Source organism: Solanum pennellii, chromosome 4, assembly GCF_001406875.1.
Source record: "Solanum pennellii chromosome 4, SPENNV200".
Taxonomy (NCBI): domain Eukaryota; kingdom Viridiplantae; phylum Streptophyta; class Magnoliopsida; order Solanales; family Solanaceae; genus Solanum; species Solanum pennellii.
In genome coordinates this window covers 4,126,503-4,146,538 of record NC_028640.1, presented here as the reverse complement: position 1 = coordinate 4,146,538, position 20,036 = coordinate 4,126,503, and the positions used below count along the sequence as shown (strand labels likewise).

Below are 20,036 nucleotides of genomic sequence, written 5' to 3'. Positions count from 1 at the left end.
ATAATTGATATAGTGATTTTGTCATTTTACTTCTACTAATTATAACGTGAGTGAATTAAAAAAATTTAACTGTTTCAAGAAGTTCTATTTTTTTTAAAGTAATTAAATAATAGGTAAAAAAAATTGTCCTTTCTTGATTTTTCAAAGGGACAAGTAATTAGGAACAACTAAAAGAGAAAAAAATTGACAAGTAATTAAGGACAGAGAAAATATATTAGTGAATCATTTTATGTTATACACGATATTTAAGAAATTATAAGTAATTCAATAAATGAATATTACCTCTTGATGATCAATTTTATTTGTCCACGTTTTCAGTCATTCTTGATACTATTTTCTTTTGATTTTCCATCATCATCTTTCATCGTCAGGGCTTATACTTCATCACTATCGATAATTTTGCGAATTCACCTCTTAAAAAATTTCTTACAAATTTTACAAACAAACAAATGTGAACATTTAAAAAAAAATAATTGAAAAGATAATATTAAAAAAATAATTAATATTTACTAATTTGAAACAATCATATTTAGTATAATGACCATTATATAAATAAATATGAAAAAAGCTAAATCGATTACTAAAATGAAACAAAAAATCACGTAAATTTGAATTAATTAAGACCCTAAAATGAGTAGAGGGTAAAAATAAAAACAAAAATTACTTGCAATTGACAGATTGTCAAATCATACATCAATTGACTCTATGATCTTTTTCTTTTCAGGGAATCTCACGCTTTCAAGCTGGATTTTTGTAATTTTTTGTTTATAAGTTTTTAATTTTTCTTTCATAAATAAAAAAAGAGTTAATTTATAATATTGAAATATGTGGATGTATTCTTCAGCTAGATTTTCAAAGTTAATTACTTTCAAAAATAATTATTACGGAAAGCAAATGAGAAAAATATACTCTTTGATATTTGAATTTTTTAAAATCAAGTTTTTGTCTTGATATTATGTGATTTAGATATTTTGACCTTAATCTTGTAGACAATCAACTAGATAATTTACAAGTAAGACGATTGACTTAGGAAAGTAATAAATATTGAGACAGAATTTTTCTACTCTCGATCAAAATTTTAAAATTGGAAAAATTAAACTCTATAATAAAATAATTTTATTGTAAATAAACGTATAGAATGTAAATTTGACTTATTCAAGATGAAAATACAGAATATAAGATAAAATATCAAAAAATAAAAAAGAAATATTTGTTAGATGATTAATGAAACGTTACTATTCTAAACCTTGTTATGAAGAAATTGATTGGCTTGTAAACATATCATTTTGTCACATTTAGGAAACTTCATATGACATAAAGTTTAGAATTAAATTGAATTAAATTTGGTCAAAGAAATAGAGTTCACACCTAATTAGCTTTTATTTAATGACTTATTCAACCACTAGTCCACTACACAGCCTAGTACCTTCTGCTATTTTATAAATTTATTTTAATTTTCATGTTTCTTTTTATTAGAGATCGACTTTTAACACAAAGAAAGTTTTAAAAATAATATATAAGAGATCCAAAAAATCGATTTCTTCTATTTAAAATTGCAAGTGATCATAACATATCATTTCCTCGTACTACTTCCTTTGTTTCGGTTTATGTTTGTTAATTTGACTAAACATAAAGATATAATAAAAATAAGTGAAAACTTTTTAATCGTATAGTTTTAAGCTAAAAATGTGTTTTATGTACCAAAATGCTATTTGAATATGTGGATTTAAAAGTTACATTGTTTTAAAATACACTAAAAAGAAAAATAAGTCACTTAAATTAAATTCGAGTTGAGTACTATTAAGCATTTTCAAAATTATCTTAATTTAACTACTCTAATCATATGATTATTTTCAAATAATTGAACACCTTCACCACCATAAACAGATAGGTTGAGCGTTCGAGTCACGCTCGTAGGAATACTATGGTAAAAGAAAATCAAGAATTGACTTTTAAATCAAAGCAGAAAAAAAATGCAAATGAACTTTACTCATCTTCAAGTGAACAACATTGAAACCATTTATTGTATAAGCTAAAATCCACAGAAACGTTTACCTTTTCTTCCCAAAATCTACAGTTTGATGATGAGCTTATTCCAGTAAACCAAAATACAGATCAAGTTTACACGTTGATCCCTCTATAATGGTGTTCTTCTTCCTCTCCAAGCAAAACTCCGTATAGAATCTCCTAATTGTTCCGGAGCTACTCTGGAAAGGGACTTTTGACAATAACATAGCTTCAACATTTAAAAGAATCACCAATTACGCGATCTAATGTGGAAATATATAGATTTGGTGCCTTGGAACTGGAAAATTTCAAAGGGTCCTAGATACATACTTCTTATGATGTAATATTGGAGAAAGAAAAAATCCCCTCGGAGCAATGGAAGAACGAATCTAGGTCATTTCTTATCCACATTACCCGATGATTCCTGAGGTATGCAATCCGTGCATGCATTACTAGCTGGTGGAGGTAGGTAATCTGAAACCTTAATCCGAAAAGTTTGCTGCTTCTCTTCATTCCCCGGGACATGGACGAGAGCTTCCATAATGAGTATCTCCCAGTCGCTTGCCCGTAAAAATGATGACCATTTGTGCTCTGCTCCAAATATTAAACAGCAGTACTAGTTAAATATGTAGAAACAAGTATGTAGAGACAATTATGAACAAGTTTATGCACACAAGAAACCATCTTTCTCTTTTAATCTTTTCTCTACTGTAAAGTTGAGCTAATGAGTTAAAGGCAATTGTTCGCTTTAAAATTGGAAATGGATTCTATACAATTCAACGGAATCTAAGAAATGATCAAAAATATAAATGATTTTCAAATTTGATCTGAAGTTCCGTTTTTGAATGAAGTTTGACGACACTTCATACAAAAAAACTAACAAACACCACTTCTTGGAACTTCTCATTATTAAGGAATAGCAAGTCACACTCCAGTATCCTCATTTCTTAATGGGAAGCTAAGCAATCTAAAGACACTGTTTTGGTTACAAGTAAAAGACAGGCGACAGTAAAAATATACTCCCAGGTTTTGACTTCCGAAATTTAAGTAAAGAAGGTCTGAATCTTGTGATCTTAAACGAAAGATACGTAGGATGTATCAAAATGTCCTTTAATGTTGTGGTTTTAAAAATGCCATATAGAAAGTTGAAATCAAAAAGTTGTCAAAAATGAAAAAAGACATTCTTTTTTAAATGACCTAAAACATAAGTAAGACGAACAAATTGAAACGGAGGGAGTAACTGTTTTACTCAATAGATTTCTCTGTTGATATGGCATTGATTTGGATCTTTGCAGGAGCATTTGAACTTATCACCACCATGACTAATAACTACGGCTTAAATATTCACAATCGATATCTCTGGAGTTGAAAAAGTAGAATAAACGATGTCCAAAATTTCAGAACATATTTCTGAAACAAAATACAAGATGGAGAATGTCTGCTCAAAGTAGAATTTAAGGAACAGAACCAACCTCCATTACGAACTGCCTTCAGCTGAAAAATTCCGGTGCCTTGGGGTCCAGAGACAGGAAATGTACATGATACAGATTGCCTTTGGTGAGCTACTGCTAGTGATGCATTGTACCAAGGACCTCTAACAATGGGCTCACCAATGGCATCTATAATCGGCTTGTTCTTACTGGCTCTTTCCAAGGCCTTGCTGCAAGACCAAACAATGAAGGATGAAACAAGAAACTGGTAAAACAATAGCCACGAAAGACACAGTTATCCCCAACCCAAGACCCTTGCTACCCCTATCCTCATTGCCACCCAAGAAAATATAGACTTCAATGTATTTTTGTATTACACACATACTACTACAGAAGTATGTGAACGTGAAAACAAAGTCAGAGTTCTGTAAAGCATCACAATTTTCCTCAACTGAAATATTTTCATATGCCTTGAGCAAGAAGGAAATTAGTAAGATCGTGGTAGCTGACCTCACATATAGGATTCTGGAAACCATTAAAGGAAAGTTATAATTAGGTCCAATATTTCAGAGAAATGAGTGTGTGGAATTACAAGATAAACAGTGAAGTTCTTGTTTTATGCAGCCATAGTACAACTGATCAGAAGTGTTTGTTTTTTTAGAAGGACCGATCAGAAGTGTTTTGTTCTCAATACAAATGTTTTGGCCTCAGATTTTTTATTTTACCTAAGAAGATTGTTCAACAAATTAAAACAGTATGCAGGAGGTTCTTATGGACGGGACGTTCTGCAGTATCTGCTTTTTTAGCTTGGGACAAATTCTGTGATCCAAAAATCAGCTGGTGGCTTAAATATTCTTGACATCCTAACTTGGTATAGAGCAGCATTATGCGAACTGTTGTGTAAGCTGTGTACAAAGGACAAACTTTGAGTTCAGGTTCATATATAATACGGGGCGGGTAGGACGGCATGACTAAATTAATACTAAGCAGGCTTCCTTGATGGTGCAAAAAATATCATAAAGGCCATGAAACACTTTGAAGATGTTGGTTACTTGGGCAGTGATCTATTGCAGATGCAAGCTTTCTCCATAAAAAAGGATGCATCTAAAGCTGAGAGGGATTTCCTCAAGGTGCCTAGGAAAAGATTAGTACGTAACAATCATGGCTGTCCAAGGTGGATATTCATCTTTAGGCTGGTAGCTTATGGCAAGTTATATACAAGAGTAAAAATAGTTCTTTGGGGTATGGTAGATAATTTGATATGTTTATGGTGTAGTGAAGATTAGTGTGAGATATCTGCTTCCGTATGAAACAAAATCCTCCAGTGGCAAGGAATACAAAGGCAAGCAAGGATTGGCAAGGGTAGTTGCACTGTTGCAGTGGGAACGAACACATTGTGAGGATATAAGAGCAGGTGTATAAGTTGATGGAATGGCATTAGCTGGTGTACCTTAGAGACAAAAATACTTGTCATCTATTTCTGTATAGTGGATCTTCTTCTCCCTCTAACTATCTATTTCCTCCAAAGAGATTAATTGATTACTTTTTTTTTTGACATTGTCAAGTATTATTGGTCCTGGTAAAACTCACCACTCAAAACCAACCTTGTTATTGTTGATAAGACCATACTTTTTTTTTTCTAGTTATCCACATTAAGAGGTTTCTTTGAATAGCTGGCACAAATCAAGGAAATTCTGTTGGTAAAGATTCTAGAAATATTGGTATTTGGGACCAATTAATTCTAACAAAATTCAGAATTGGTCAAGTCTTATAACACATATTTGTACCCTTAATGTTACCTTTTAGTCAGTTTGCACCAAATGGGCATAGTGTTCCTTTCATATTTGGAATTGTGATAGATGCTAGAGTTACCTTATCATTGACATCATAAGGTTGTAGAGTTCATTGAATTTTTCCACCTCTTGCTCCTTAACCCACGAACCAATGCATCTTTGTTTGTCCTAGATGCATTTGTAGCTATTATTTTTAGGGAAAACATGTCAATATAAGACTTTAAGAGGGGGGAATTTGTTCAAAGCGATTTTTAACGTTTAGATCACCAAAATTCTCTATTCTCCATCGAAATCAACATATCGCCAACCAGAGTTCTGTTTTCTCGCTAACAATCTTCACTCTCCTCTACCATGGCACAAAACTCTACTTCATCTAAGTCAACTTCATTCTAATGACACAAGGTCTCACGCTAGTAAAACCCCAGTTGAGGGAAAAGGAATGGATTTTGACCCTGAAGACGACATAGAAAATGTCTTCATCAACCATTAGAGATGGGAGGAGTTTGCAAGGAGCTAACTTTTATGGGGATTTAGTCGAGTTTTATAATAACCCAGATGAGAACACCAATATATATACACTATAATAGGCAACATTATTGATTACTCATCAGCAAAAACCAACGAACTATACACCCTTTCTGATGTCGATGATGAGGTAACTTTAGCATTTCTCAAAATTCCAAATCTGGATTTAATGGAAAAAGACTGCCCATATGATGCAAACTAGCTAAAATGTAGAATTAAGGAGTCGTTTGGTTGGGAACAAGTTATCCTGGGGTTAGCTATCCTAGGATAATCTATCCCAACTTTTTATCACTATAATATAAATGGTGGAATAAGTTATCCCAAACATGGCAACCAAACAAGATACAAAAGTTTTATCCCATCACTATATATTTTTATCCCTCACACCAAACGACCCCTAAGGCTACAAATATGTGGTGCAAGGCTCGACCAACTCTAAATTTTGTTAGTACTAGATTGGTCCCAAATAACAATATGTCTAGAATCATACTAACAAAATTTTCTTGGTTCATGTCATCTACCCAAAGTAACTTCTAAATGTGGCTAATCAGATCAATGTGAATATCAGGGGTTATCATTCTAAGCCAAAAAATAGAAGAAGATGTGGTTTCCATCGACAGTAGCAATGTTGATTTGGAATGCAAAAAACTACCCGGACCAATGATTCCACCGATAATTGTAAGAAAAGATAATCAACAGAACTCTTTCGGAGACATTGATGGAAGCGGATGGTCCAAGGAAGAAAACTGGAGAAGCAGGTCTACTATAAAGAAACAGAGGACAAGCATTTGAGCATCCAGGAACAGTGAGGTACATTGTGGAACTTTTGATACAATGATTGAAAATGTTAAAGCTAAAATGAATGAATCTTTGAGGGAATAGACAGTAGGCTGATGAAAAAAATTGGACAGAATTGAACACATTAAAATGCGGGAAGCAATCTACTATATACCATTCATTTGGGGACTTGCTAACTTTGTGTAAGGAATGAATGCATACTGGGGATGCAAGGAACCATGTGAATTTTACTAATTGCAATTTGTAGATTCATCTGATTTTGTTACTCAAGATGAATTTCTCAAAATGGAAAATCAGTCTCCGAGGGTCTATTGGAAACAGTCCCTCTACCCTGCAAAGGTACGGGGTAAGGTATGTGTATATTTTACCTTCCCCAGAACCCGTTTATGGGAATCCTTTGGTGCGTTGCTGTTTTTGGAACATCAGCCTCCACAAACTCAAAATGCATCACCACCATCACTGACTCCGGCAGTCCCTATTGTATTTAACTTTTGTATCTAAAACTAGTAGCAACATATTTTCAGGTCTACCAGATTTGAGTAACATTTTGAGAGGTACACCCCTTTGTTTTAACCTAGAGCAAGCAGCACCAAGAGGTAGAGAGAGAGGAAACAAATTTTGGAGCAACAAAATGTGCCCTCTGAGACAGATTGCGGTAGAGGGTTGAGAGCATCTCAAAAGTACTTGGACGTACCTTTAACCATCACATTAGCTAGCTATTTAAACTATATCATAGAAAAGCTCAACTCACTTGAGTCAAGGTTCTTTGTGTGATCTAAATGTGAAGATAAGATCTATTCAAAATATAATTTTTAAGAAGATCAACTCTGGTATTTAATTGGAGAAGGGTAGAGTGAACACCCATTATCCACCGAATTTCAAAGCTGAAAAGAGGATAATTCTAGGAGAGTGTCATCTCAAAAAGATAAACCTTTAATTTTGCTCTATTCACCTTTGAACTCGGTGGATAATGGGTCGTCCCTCTACCCATCTCCAGTTAAAGTACCAGACTTGGTTTACAGACTGGGATTCGAACTACTGACGTGCTCCTACCACACATTGCGCTACGTACTGCCTTTGCAATTTAACTGAATCACTGGCAAGGTCTATTTTGAATGGAAGTACAGAATCAAATTAAATCCTTAACTTCACAACTCTTCCCTCGTTAACACTTACAGGGAATTCCTAATTTCACCACAATCTTGCCAATAAGAGCAGATAAAATACACCTAGAGAAAATAAAATTCCAACTTGAAGAGCCTTGAAGCGCAATATCATATTATAGAAGTATAGAAGTAATTTTTTTTAAAAAAATAATATAGAAGTATTATAAACCACATCCTAAAAAACAAGTTCTAATATTCATTTGGTGTTCTCGAGGTCAATCTGAATCAAAAAGGCAGGAGCCTTCCCTAACAATCACTTTTCATATTATAAAATCACAAGGATAAGAGGTAGCGAAAAAATCAAACCTGCTGCAGCTATGATATATGGAGAGATCATCAAGAGCACTTAGAGCAACGCCTCCAGTTAAGCAAATCAAGGTCCCTGACACTATCCTTCGCCCCCATGTCTTTGCCTTCCCTTCCTCGGCCACCACTTTTCCCGAACTACATCATATCAATCAATCAGTAAGTAAACCAAGGGCTGATGCACAATATACACTAGAGATTCAACCAAATACAGTAGCTCTAGTTAAGAAATCTATGAAGTATGTATAAATACTTAATTCCGAACCCAGTAACTCAAACGGTCAGTTGGATTCACTAGCATCATCCGGAACCTATGAAGTTCAAATCTTGGATCTGGCTCTGCAATCAACTAACACCTCAACTCCAAATCAATTGGGATAAGACTATATAAATCCTCTATACCTATTCCACTTTTCCCGAACTACATCATACCAATCAATCAGTCAACCAAGAGCAGATGCACAATATACACTACAGATTCAACCAAACAGTAACTCTAGTTTACTTCAAATTATGTATACATATGTTAAGATACATATCAACTATGTACAAATATTAAATTCCGAACCCAGTAACTCAAATGTTCAGTTGGATTCAGTAGCATCAACCCGAACCCATAAAGTTCAAATCTTGGATCCGCCTCCACCATCAACTAACACCTCAACACCAAATCAATTGGGATAAACTCTATAAATCCTCTAAACCCTATGAAAACCCATTTGATCCCAACACTAACTAATTCATTAAACTACAATTTCCCCCACAAAAATTCAACTTTTTTTTTCCATATTGACCTTAATCCCCTGCTATATCCATTCACAATAATTAACATCTATATACAACAGAAAATTTAACTATTATGCATTAATTACATCAATAAAAAAAATTAAAAAATTAAAAAAAATATCTTACGCTGATGGAGTGCGACGCAAGAAGGAGATAAATCTTCTCCCCAACATTTTGCTTCTGTGAGTTTTTTCGGCTGGAAAAACCTTCCTTAAACCCCACAAAAATCAAATTGAATGTAAAAACTATTGTTTATCTGCAGCATGTTTAGAAACGACGTCGTAGCTTGGTCAAAAACCAAAATGAATGATTATTAATTTATTTTTGTACGAAAATAAGTTTTTTTTTAAAAAAATAATAATAAGTTGGGTAAATAAAATAAACTGAAAAAAATATGAAGTGATATATATGAAATCAATTTTATTTACTCGCTTTAAATTGATTGTCCATTTTCGTCCCTTTCTTGCAAGCATTGAAAATCCAAAAATTTACATATTTTCATACATAAATATGAATATGTAATAGAATTACTCAGAATAATATAAATTTCAAAAATATTTTTTAGCTCTCCTATTGAAAAAATAATCACTATCACATTCAAATTTTACGGTAATAACTATTAGAGTAACTTTCATATATATCAAATACGAAATTTATATTTGTATGCAATAGCTATAGTTTACATAATTCGCTCCAAAACAAACATGTTATGATTATTTCGCTATACATATATACAAAAGAAGCTAGGTTATTTCGCTATACATATACACAAAAGAAACAATTATATAATTCCTTGGTTCCTCTTCAGATTTGTATGATTTTGCAGGTAGACCATTTGTATAAATTGTTGGCAGCCTCTCATTTGTATAAATCGTTGACAACCTCTCAATTCAATTTTATGTGTGTATATCTGTATAAAATTTGAATTTGAATTGAAATAAAACATTTGCATATCAAATATCGTTCTCTCTTGCTTTATACAAACATAAATTATGTTTGTATAAGGGAGAAAGAAAGAAAGTCAAAACATAACTGGGCAGCGAAATATTTATATTGTATAATTATAAGTGTACAAGACGAAAATATATGTATTTGCATGTGTATATATAATTTTCTCTCGCTTTATACAAACAGAAACACAATTTATATTATATAAAGCGAGAGAGGCGAGCGACACAGGGAGCGAGCAAAAGTTTGAGGGAGAGAGACGACTGACAAACAATTTATTGCAGGGCACAATTAAATCAAAGTATAATTATAACATCTAATTTAAATTAATAATTTGTCGTTATATACAATTTTAATTTTAAGAAATATATTTATGAAGTGGTTAGAGGGTTCGACGATTTGGCATTGTTGGATTTTGTGGGTAAAGTTATTGTACTTTTATATTTTTAATTTAACTTGAAGTCATGACATATAATTCAAAATTTGATAAATACTTGTAATCGGTCTACTCCTTTTATCACTTTAATGTGCCATATCACAGATCATGGTACTTAAATTATTGATTTAAAATATTATTTTATGTAATACTATTTAATTGGACATGAATCTTAAATATTTTTTTGACTTGTATCTTTTATCTAATTTGATTGTTGAAAAATATGAAACAATGCAAAACAAAGTTGGATTCTAAAACTTGTGAAAACTTGCATTAGATAGCATCAATTCTTGTTGTTAAATAATAATTATATACATCACAAATCACAAAGTATAATATAAAATTGGGATATCGAGAGTACAACCAAAATTAAGACAACTAAATGTAACAGACAGATTCCGCTTATTGGGAATAGTTTGTGTGCACTTCGATTAAATACGACATGTGAGAAGAAAGATTTGTATAATATTCGAATCATCTTATGTGTAATAATAAACTACAATTTTAGTGATAAGAATGTATATGAAGACATGTATATTGTATTTATCGAGTTGGTGTAAATACAGAATAGAGGTAAGTTGTAGATACTCATTGTATTGGTGTAATGCTTTCCTTTCCTAATTTTCAAAATCATGTCGGATCAACTATAAGATTCTGAAAACGCCTATACGTCAGTCTCAAACAAGTTTGGATCAGTTATATGAATTCTCACCGACCATATTACTCCATTTAAATTCTATCACAGACATGTATAAGATACTCAAAAAGCAGTACAAATATGTTACAAAGTCCTTTTCTTCACATCTTTGGCTCTCAAAAGATGATCAACAAAAGTCAATTTAGCATAGATGTGTGAGGAAAACATCAATGTTAAATTTCCAGCTAGATCAAAATAAGAACTGTAGATTGCTAACATAATTGATACAAATTTACAACATAGTTCCTAGATTCCAAGATTCAGTCTAGTATCATAAGCATACCTTCTCATAAAATGTCCGCGAATTTGATCAAATTACTCTTCGTGCTCTATCAGCAGATATAGACATATCTTCACCAAGTAAGTCGTCTCATCTTTTCCTTTCGGTTCAGGTAGTGTGTATATGGTTAAAGATGTTACCATTCATTCTCCATTCATGTAACAAGGGGAGAAGCAGCTGGCCTCGGATAAGACGTAGTTTTTCTTCCTGAAGCTTCATCGGTTGAGGTTCTGTGATGCTTCCTTTGTGTGGTTTCGCGTTTCAGACTTCCTGATTCGTTCAAGTTCTGAAGTTGCTCCAACGCCTTTACGACCTCGGGCATTTTAGGCCTGAATTTGGGTTCTAATGCCAGGCATTTGACTGCAAGAAGTGCTGCTCTCAGTGCTCCTTCCACTGAGTACTGACCTTCTATACGGTGATCCATAATATGGAGGACTTTACGTTTACTAGTAAGGAAAGGTTTAGCCCATTCAATCAGATTATGTTCCCCGTGGGGTCGGTTTTTGTCCATCACTCGACGGCCTGTCAGCATTTCTAAAAGAACAACCCCGAAACTGTATACGTCACTTCTAGTGGTTATATGACCTACACATGTGAGGTGACAATCAGAAGCTGAAAAAAATTTTACTCCGGGATATCAGAGCAGAAAGGGGAATTTTCAAAGCCAGAACATGTAAACCGAAAGACGTAAATGATTAAATAAGGGATAAAGAACAGCGATAAACTCGAGGGGATTAGATTTTTGTTGATTAGGGATATATAACAGAACAAAACAGAGAGCATTACACTTGCAATTTCTTTAAAAACACATAGTATTGATATTCTCGAGTATGAAAGACTTGCAAATTAGATAAATAGACGACTATCAAGAACTAAATAGAGGAGACAACTCTCAAGAGAAACATAACCGAAATATATATATGCCAAACATTCAGACGAAAACAAATGTGGGTGAATGGGGCCATGTCTGGAAAGAAACAGTTGAAGGAGTAAATCGAAAATACAACAACATACATGAAGGTAGAGAGGTTGTTTCCGACAGACCCTCGACTCAAGTAAAGCATAACAACAAGTATGGAGTATATTGAAATTGTATATTACCTGTGGCCATGTACTCGGGAGCAGCATAACCAAAGGTACCCATTACTCTAGTAGAGACATGGCTTTTACCGTCGATTGGCCCATCCTTCGCCAATCCAAAATCAGAAAGCTTTGCATTGTAATTCTGTCAATTCATAGCATGGAAAGATTGTAAGAAGACCAGAAACATTCTTATACCTTTAAAAGACTAGATTCGAAAGGTGTTTCACATACAGCATCAAGCAAAATGTTAGATGATTTGAAATCCCGATATATAACTTTAGCTTCTGGACTGTGGAGATATGTCAGTCCCTTAGCTGCCTCGAGAGCAACCTTCATCCGGAGATTCCATGATAGTGGTTGGAAATAAGTACTCCCTGTTCAAGATGTACAAAAGGTTAAGTCATGACATTACATGGACGATATTACTGGATGTCCTCAAATCAGACGCAAACTCAAGATTTGAAGTTTATGGGTTCCTATAACGAACAAAGTTCACATGAATCCACATATCATACAGTGGATCCACCCCTGCCTCAAATACAGAATTATGATTTTAGACGAGCTATACTTACTTCTGAATAGATGATTTTCCAAACTTCCTCTTGGCATGAATTCGTACACCAGAAGCCTGTGTTCATCTTCTAAGCAATATCCAATCAACTTCACGAGATTAGGATGAGATAGCTGGCTCAGGTAAGTAATTTCCGCCTGTAGTTAAAGTTTAACGAGCAAACAATTAATCAACTTATCATGATCAAAGATTATAGGAAACACGATCAGCTAATTACATTACGGAAAAATGATCTTATCTTAAACAATGCCTACGTCTTAAATATAACGATCATCGAAAATTTTGAAGGGAAGAGTATGCATACCAGCCATTCCTTGTGACCTTGAAAGCCTTCTTGGTTCAATCTCTTTACAGCTATAACCAATCCAGTCCCCGGCCTTGCAGCTTTAAACGTATTCTCGTCTATCCAACCCTTAAATACACAACCAAAACCACCTTCTCCCAACACACTATCTGGACGAAAGTTCCTCGTGGCTACTCGGAGTTCATTGAAACTAAAACTTTTCAGATTCGACGATTCAAGTATATCACTCTGACTACGAGGAGTCAACGGAGCTGATGAATATGAATGCCTACTACTCAACTCTCTTCCATCACTTGCTCCTGTTAAAAAACAAAAAAAACTTGTTACTTCTATCCAACAATATCATGTTCATTTATCGAATTAATTAAAATTTAGAATCTTGAACATAGTAATTATCTACAAGAGTGTTGAATAATGACAGCAGCCTAAGCAAAATGCTTTACTTTTTTTTTCATCAATCTTTTTATACCTATGGTACTCAAGCCAGCTTGAGTGCTCTAATTCAATTCTACGAGATACCTGCTACCTCGCACCAACACAGATACCGCGAGTAATCTCATTAACATAGACACCAGATACCTGCTATCTCTCACTAACACAGATACCGCGAGTAATCTCAGACACCTCAAAAAATCCAGATGTAACTAAGAAATAGTTCCATAAACTTAACACAAAATTTCTTTTAATCAATCCAATAAACACTAGAGACTATGGTTACTACTTGACAATTAGCCAACAATTGACCATAGATTTCGGATCAGATTTTGAAAATTCGCAAGTTTACAAAACAGTCACAGAGGAGTGTTCTAACTTTTGAAATTTCCACTCACAAAAATTCAAAAAAAAAATGCACACACAAGTTCAAATTCTCAAAAATCACAACTTCAAAAACTCAAATTTTTAAGTTTTGAGTTTCAATTTCAAAATTTATAATCAAACAGGAGCTGAAAATAGAAAGAAAATCCAAGCTGATTACTCATAAGTTTCCACAAATAGCATAAAATAAAAATTAAATTATAACCCAACAAAACCCAAACCACAAAAAGTCTATTCTACTGTTTTCAGCTCAAACCCATAACCACATATCTCGATGCACTAAACTCCGGCTATAACCCAACAAAACCCAAATTATAAAAGTAAGCACATATCTCGATGCACTAAACTCCGACTATGATTCAACAAAACCCAAACCACAAAAGTGTATAAAATTATTTTCACGGCTCAAACTCGTAACTTTCTGATCACATAGCAGTAGATTAAAGAACTGAAACAAAAAAAATAAAAATTTACCATGATGAAGAGGACTTTCTGCTTTAATTCGAACACTGAAACAAGAACCCATTAAAATTTATGAACCAAAGTTTCAATCTTTGTAAGAAAGAAAACTTCTATCAAAATAATGAATAGTGATTGAATTGATTGTTTTGGGTTTACATATATAAACTCAAAAAAAGGGTGAAATGTAGAATAGCCAAAAATATGAAGTGTGAACAAAAAGAAATGTAGTTTATATATGTGTTGGAAAAAAATAATTAGCACTTTGTTGGGTTGTCTTTCACAAGAATCTCTTGAGAAAAAAAAAATTCACAAAGGCCAAAATCTACAAAGTGTACTTTGACCTTTCCTTTTTGTCTTAGTCAAATACTCTCTTCGTTCGGTATTATTTGTCATAATTTTTATTTTTACAATCAAACTATAAAAATTTTAACTAATATTTTAAGATATATTTTTCATCATATTAATAGGCAGAATATAGTAATTTATAATATTTTTCATATAGTTTTAGAATATTTAATTTTTTTTGTTTAAAATATCGAATTAATGTAATTTAATTTACCTTTAAAAATTAGTCAAATTGACTTTCGATAAGTGCAACATGACAAACAATTCCGAACGGAGAAAGCATGATTTATTTTTCATATATTAATTTCTATCTTATATCTTAGACTTATGTGGTATTGTTTGATTGAATATGAAATTTTTGAAATTATAATTATAATTTAAAATGAATGTTTTTAAAATTAAATTATTATTAAATATAAAAATATATTTTTTAGATAAATGGAAAAGGGAGATTTGTTATATAAATTAGGACGGAGAAAGAGTAATATACATATAAGTGTATGAAATTGTCCCTAAAATATACCTCGTCTCTTTTGTTTGTTCAATTTTCATTTTTTATTTACTTCTTTTTACAAGTCATTTTTTATAAATTAACAAAAGATAATAATTTTATTTATTTATTATATCATCAATTTATTTAGAGAGTTACTGTTTTAGGAAAAGGAAAAACATTTTTGATGAGTAAATTAATTTTGAAATTAATTAATAAGGATAAAATGGTAACTCACTATATTAGTTTTTATTTTCTTAAAAGAAAATTTTTACAAATAGCTAGTATAATGAACTTAATTAGGCTCTTTAGTTATAGTGTGCATATTTATAGAATGTAGCTATAATTTAAATTGTTACGGTCGACCTCCTTTGTATAACTCACATGTACATTTATATAATTCGTGTATGTTTGTATATTCCGAGTGAATTTGAATGATTGTGCTATTTTTATCTTTATTTATATTAATTGATTTGTATTTATTTTTTGCATAAATTCAAAATAATAAATTTATACAAATATAAATATCTAAATATCAATTTAAATCTACTAAATATTTAAACTGCACTTTCCATTTAATCTAAACAATTAAAATCTACAAAATATTTAATCACGATCAAAGAAACCTACTTTCACAAACCTAATGAACCAAAATTAATTAAAATTTTATATAAATTATCATTTTGAATTGACCTCCAAATACAAGGGCCAAAGAAGTATATTTTGTTAATATTTTTATTTCTAAAAGGCAAATAGTGAATGGAGTGTAGGGACCAATTTAGCTTTTATTTAGAGCCTTTAAAGCTTATCTTCTTTTTATTAGATGTAAAATAAAAGGTTTCTTTATTTCTTTTGGCTGCTGCCTCTCCAACTTGTACAAGAAGACAAACGTGTGCATTTAGTGCACCACTTTTATTTTAATCATCTAAACTTCCAAAAAATATAATTAGATTAAGAAAAAATAATCTCGAAGTATACTCTTTTAATTTATGTGATATTATTTGACGTAATATAAAATTTAAAAGAAATAATATGTTTGCACTATCCTTCACGAACATAAAACTCATAGTAATTATTACTAAAAGTTCGAATATAAAATGCTTTTTCTAAATTTTACTTCACTAGAAAATTTTACTGTTTAAATTGTGTGATTATATTTGATTTAATTTAAAATTTAAAAAAAATTTATATTTACTATCGTCCACAAATGTTACTCGTAAATTATAATAGCTAAAAGTAAAATATGAAGTAGATTTTTATTTTCACAAAATAAGAATAAAGATAAGTATATACACCACTTCTTTTTTTCTAATATATTGTTGCTTTTGTTGGCATCTTCTTGGTTTTTTTAATACTAATATTAGTTTGGGATAAACTTAATCAAAGCTACCTAATTATGAGAATTTTATAGTCGACTTATTAACACTTTGGTATCAATCAACTAAAGTATATAGTGTACTAAATTAGACTGATTTTTTCTTGATTAAATGTTTTGAATTTTAGTTTTGAATATAAATTTTTTTAATAAGAAATGTTTTCTTATAAATGAGACTCTATATGATACAATTTAAATTTAATCGAGTTTTAATATAAATATTAAATACTGAAATTAAAAAAAAAAAAATAGGGATCATAAGTGTAACTATTGATATTGGAGACTATTTATATTTTGTGTCCCTGTAGGCATTGGACTACTAATTTACTGGTTAACAATAAATGTAGCACTTTATTAAAAAATTAAAGTATTGTTTGGTAAGGGAATAAAATAGATAAAAATATTTTAATGAATTGTAATTTTTACAGGATTAGTTATTTTCATAGTTTATTGTATAAATAACCAATACATGATGCTATTAGTATATATAGTATAAAAAAAATTTTAAGATTAATTAATATTTTTAATCAAATAGAGAATTAAAAATTCAACTTCTTAATTATATTATAGATTCTTTCTTTTTATTTATATTTTCTTGTCATTTTATTTTATGAGCGCCAATTTCAATCATCGTTAGAGTCAAAGTAAGTTAGACTAATTTTATACTCTTTAAAGCTTAAATGATCGAAAACTGTATTTAAAATATAATAAGTTATAATTCTTTCTCATATTAATATATTTAAAATTACATCATATATTTTAAATTATTTTTGTCTCTAATTATGTGCACTTTGAAACTGACATATATATTTTAAAAAATAATTATTGATATAGTTAGTTTATCATTTTACTATAAAGTGGATAAGTTAAAATCTTAAGATTATTAAAAAGTTTTAATTAATTTAGGGGTCGTTTGGTGTAAAGAATCAAATAGTCCTGAGATTAAATTGTAGTATCACTTAATTTTTTGTTTGGTTCGAAAGTCCAGAATAACTTATCTCGGAATTAATAATTAGTACCGAGATAAGTTAACCTCCCCTTGGATGGTATAGTAATTCTGGAATAACTAATCTCGGGATAAATAAGTAAATAATAAAAATGTCTCTTTCAATCCTTTTGTTACATTACTTTTTATATTCATAAAGGTATTTTTGCAAAACAGATATTTTTTAAAAATTTTATTATTTTAAATATAACAAATCAAATATTCAATAAAAATAATCTTATCATAACATATCCTATCATAATTAATTCCAATATTTCATAATAATTCATGTCATCATAACTTGAATTTAAAGCAAATGATTCAACAGTTAAACAAAAAATATTTTTTTTTATTTATCAAAATAGATAAATAATTAAAAATAAAAAATTATTAGAAATAATTTAATTCTCGAAAAGCGAAGTACGAAGAGTACTATATTTATGTTTTTTTGGGCTGGATGTCTGATTAGATGCTTAAAGACAATTGGTTACAAGTAAGGTAGCACCATTAATGTTATTTCACTCCATGTGTCAAGCTTACAATTTTCAATGGAGGCAAAAAAATATTTGTATAAATTATGTGGTGGGCCTTTTATTTATTAAAATTATTTTTTTTTTAAAAAAAAGAAGTAGCAGATAACACATTTATTTATTTCCATACGTAAGTGTTGACATAAGGATAACGTAATATATGAAATAAAATGTTTAAAATAATCACTACGAAAATTGTCCAAATAACGAATGTCATGTAATTAACTTTAAATAAAATTGAATGATTATGAATAAAATTTAATCAAATAAAACTTTTTGACAAAAATTCATCTCTATTTTAATCAAAAAATTTGAATTTAAAGTTTTTCAAAATAGAAGATCTTTTTTAATTAAAAGTGCCACCCTCAAAATTATATGAAGCAATGGACCAATTCAAATATAATCAAATTTAGAGATAATTTCATAAATCTCTCCTCAAATTAAGGTTAATAACACTGATATGTTTATGTCCTTCAACTTTGAATATGTATAAGTAGACAATTAAACTTGTATAAAATTGAGCAAATAAACACATGAGTTCTACGTGACACAATACATGTAGGACACCGTTGTTTGCAACAAATTTTAAACATATGAAAAATAAACAAACCATACAAATAAAATATGATGAAGAAACATGATTTTATTCATCAAGATAGCGGGTATAATTCTGTTGACCCCTTGATTCTACTCTCCTATGATTTATCCATGATTCGAGGGCCTTTAGTGGCATATTTCTCAAACTAGAATGATTTTGATTTGACCTCTCTATATGAATAATCCATCAATTTGTGGAGTATTCTTGATCTCTGTATGAAATTTCCGAGATGATTTAGTACCCTTTATATAGGCATAAACTAGGGTTTAGGATTGAGTAGCCTCCAAGAATCCTAATTTGAGTTGACTACAATTTGCAGAGTCTCAACTCAAATTGAACGCATCTCCCACAAAATTTAATGTCTACAACCGCGTAAGACAAAAAATGACATGTAGGACATGTGTGCTTATTTGTTCAATTTATACAAGTTTAAGTGTCTACTTATGCATACCCAAAATTGAAGAACATAATGTAATTTGAAGTCAAGTTAAAGGGCATATTTATATATTATGCAAAAAAAATTATGTGAAAAAGGATCGTATATTTTCCTATTAAACTTAAGATAGTGAATTTAAAATTAATCTTTCACTTTCATTAAATGAAAAGATATATGAATCATTTTTATTACAAGAAATATAATAACTCTAAATAACATAATTAAAAAATATATTATACCCTTTATTGTTGTTGTTGTTGTTGTTATTATTATTATTATTATTATTATTATTATTATTATTATTTATTACTATAAAAATTGTCCATGTGCATGAATTTTTGAAAGGCCAGTCAAACTGAACTGGCAAAAACAAAACAAAAAAGAGGAAAATTCACCTCCAATTTGCCAAACTAGACAACGAAAGTTCAAATAACTAGGTTGATGGGACTACAAGTCTCCAAACAAATATATTATTGGTTTTAATATGCTTGACTGATTTTAATTTAACAAGAAATTTAAAAAAAAATATTCTCCTTCATTTTTATTTTATATTAAAAATATAAATATTAGTTTTACTTGATTTATTTTTAAAAATTAAAAATAATTCATTAGTTATAATTTACTCTCATTATAAATTATAGTCATTTTTTCAATTGAATTTGTTATATTTAAATAATAAAGTAATAAAATTAACATTTTATTCATTGCTCTTTAGACGATATGTCAAAGTTGATTTTTTGAACAAGTAGAAATGGATAGAATTTTTTTGAGGTGGTTATAAAGTTGGTTTTATATGGTACAATCTTCATTTTACAATAATTTAATTTGATTTGACACAGAGTTAAAGAAAAACAAATAGACTTTTGAAT

At 30.5% G+C, this 20,036-nt stretch overlaps 2 protein-coding genes across 2 annotated transcripts; both read right to left on the bottom strand.

Annotated features, from left to right (window-relative positions):
* Positions 1 to 1,965: 1,965 nt before the first annotated feature.
* LOC107016035 lies at positions 1,966 to 9,076 on the bottom strand. The gene is made up of 4 exons (XM_015216509.2): positions 8,938 to 9,076; positions 8,026 to 8,163; positions 3,480 to 3,667; positions 1,966 to 2,598 (listed from the first exon to the last, which is right to left on the bottom strand). Exons 1-4 carry the CDS (start codon positions 8,982 to 8,984, stop codon positions 2,402 to 2,404), a joined length of 570 nt encoding a protein of 189 aa, XP_015071995.1. The 5' UTR covers positions 8,985 to 9,076; the 3' UTR covers positions 1,966 to 2,401.
* A 1,839-nt stretch (positions 9,077 to 10,915) lies between these two features.
* LOC107015525 (receptor-like cytoplasmic kinase 176) lies at positions 10,916 to 14,614 on the bottom strand. The gene is made up of 6 exons (XM_015215834.2): positions 14,421 to 14,614; positions 13,131 to 13,429; positions 12,828 to 12,963; positions 12,487 to 12,629; positions 12,274 to 12,397; positions 10,916 to 11,757 (listed from the first exon to the last, which is right to left on the bottom strand). The coding sequence occupies exons 1-6, from the start codon at positions 14,470 to 14,472 to the stop codon at positions 11,327 to 11,329; spliced, it is 1,185 nt and encodes a 394-aa protein (XP_015071320.1). The 5' UTR covers positions 14,473 to 14,614; the 3' UTR covers positions 10,916 to 11,326.
* Between the last annotated feature and the right edge of the window lie 5,422 nt (positions 14,615 to 20,036).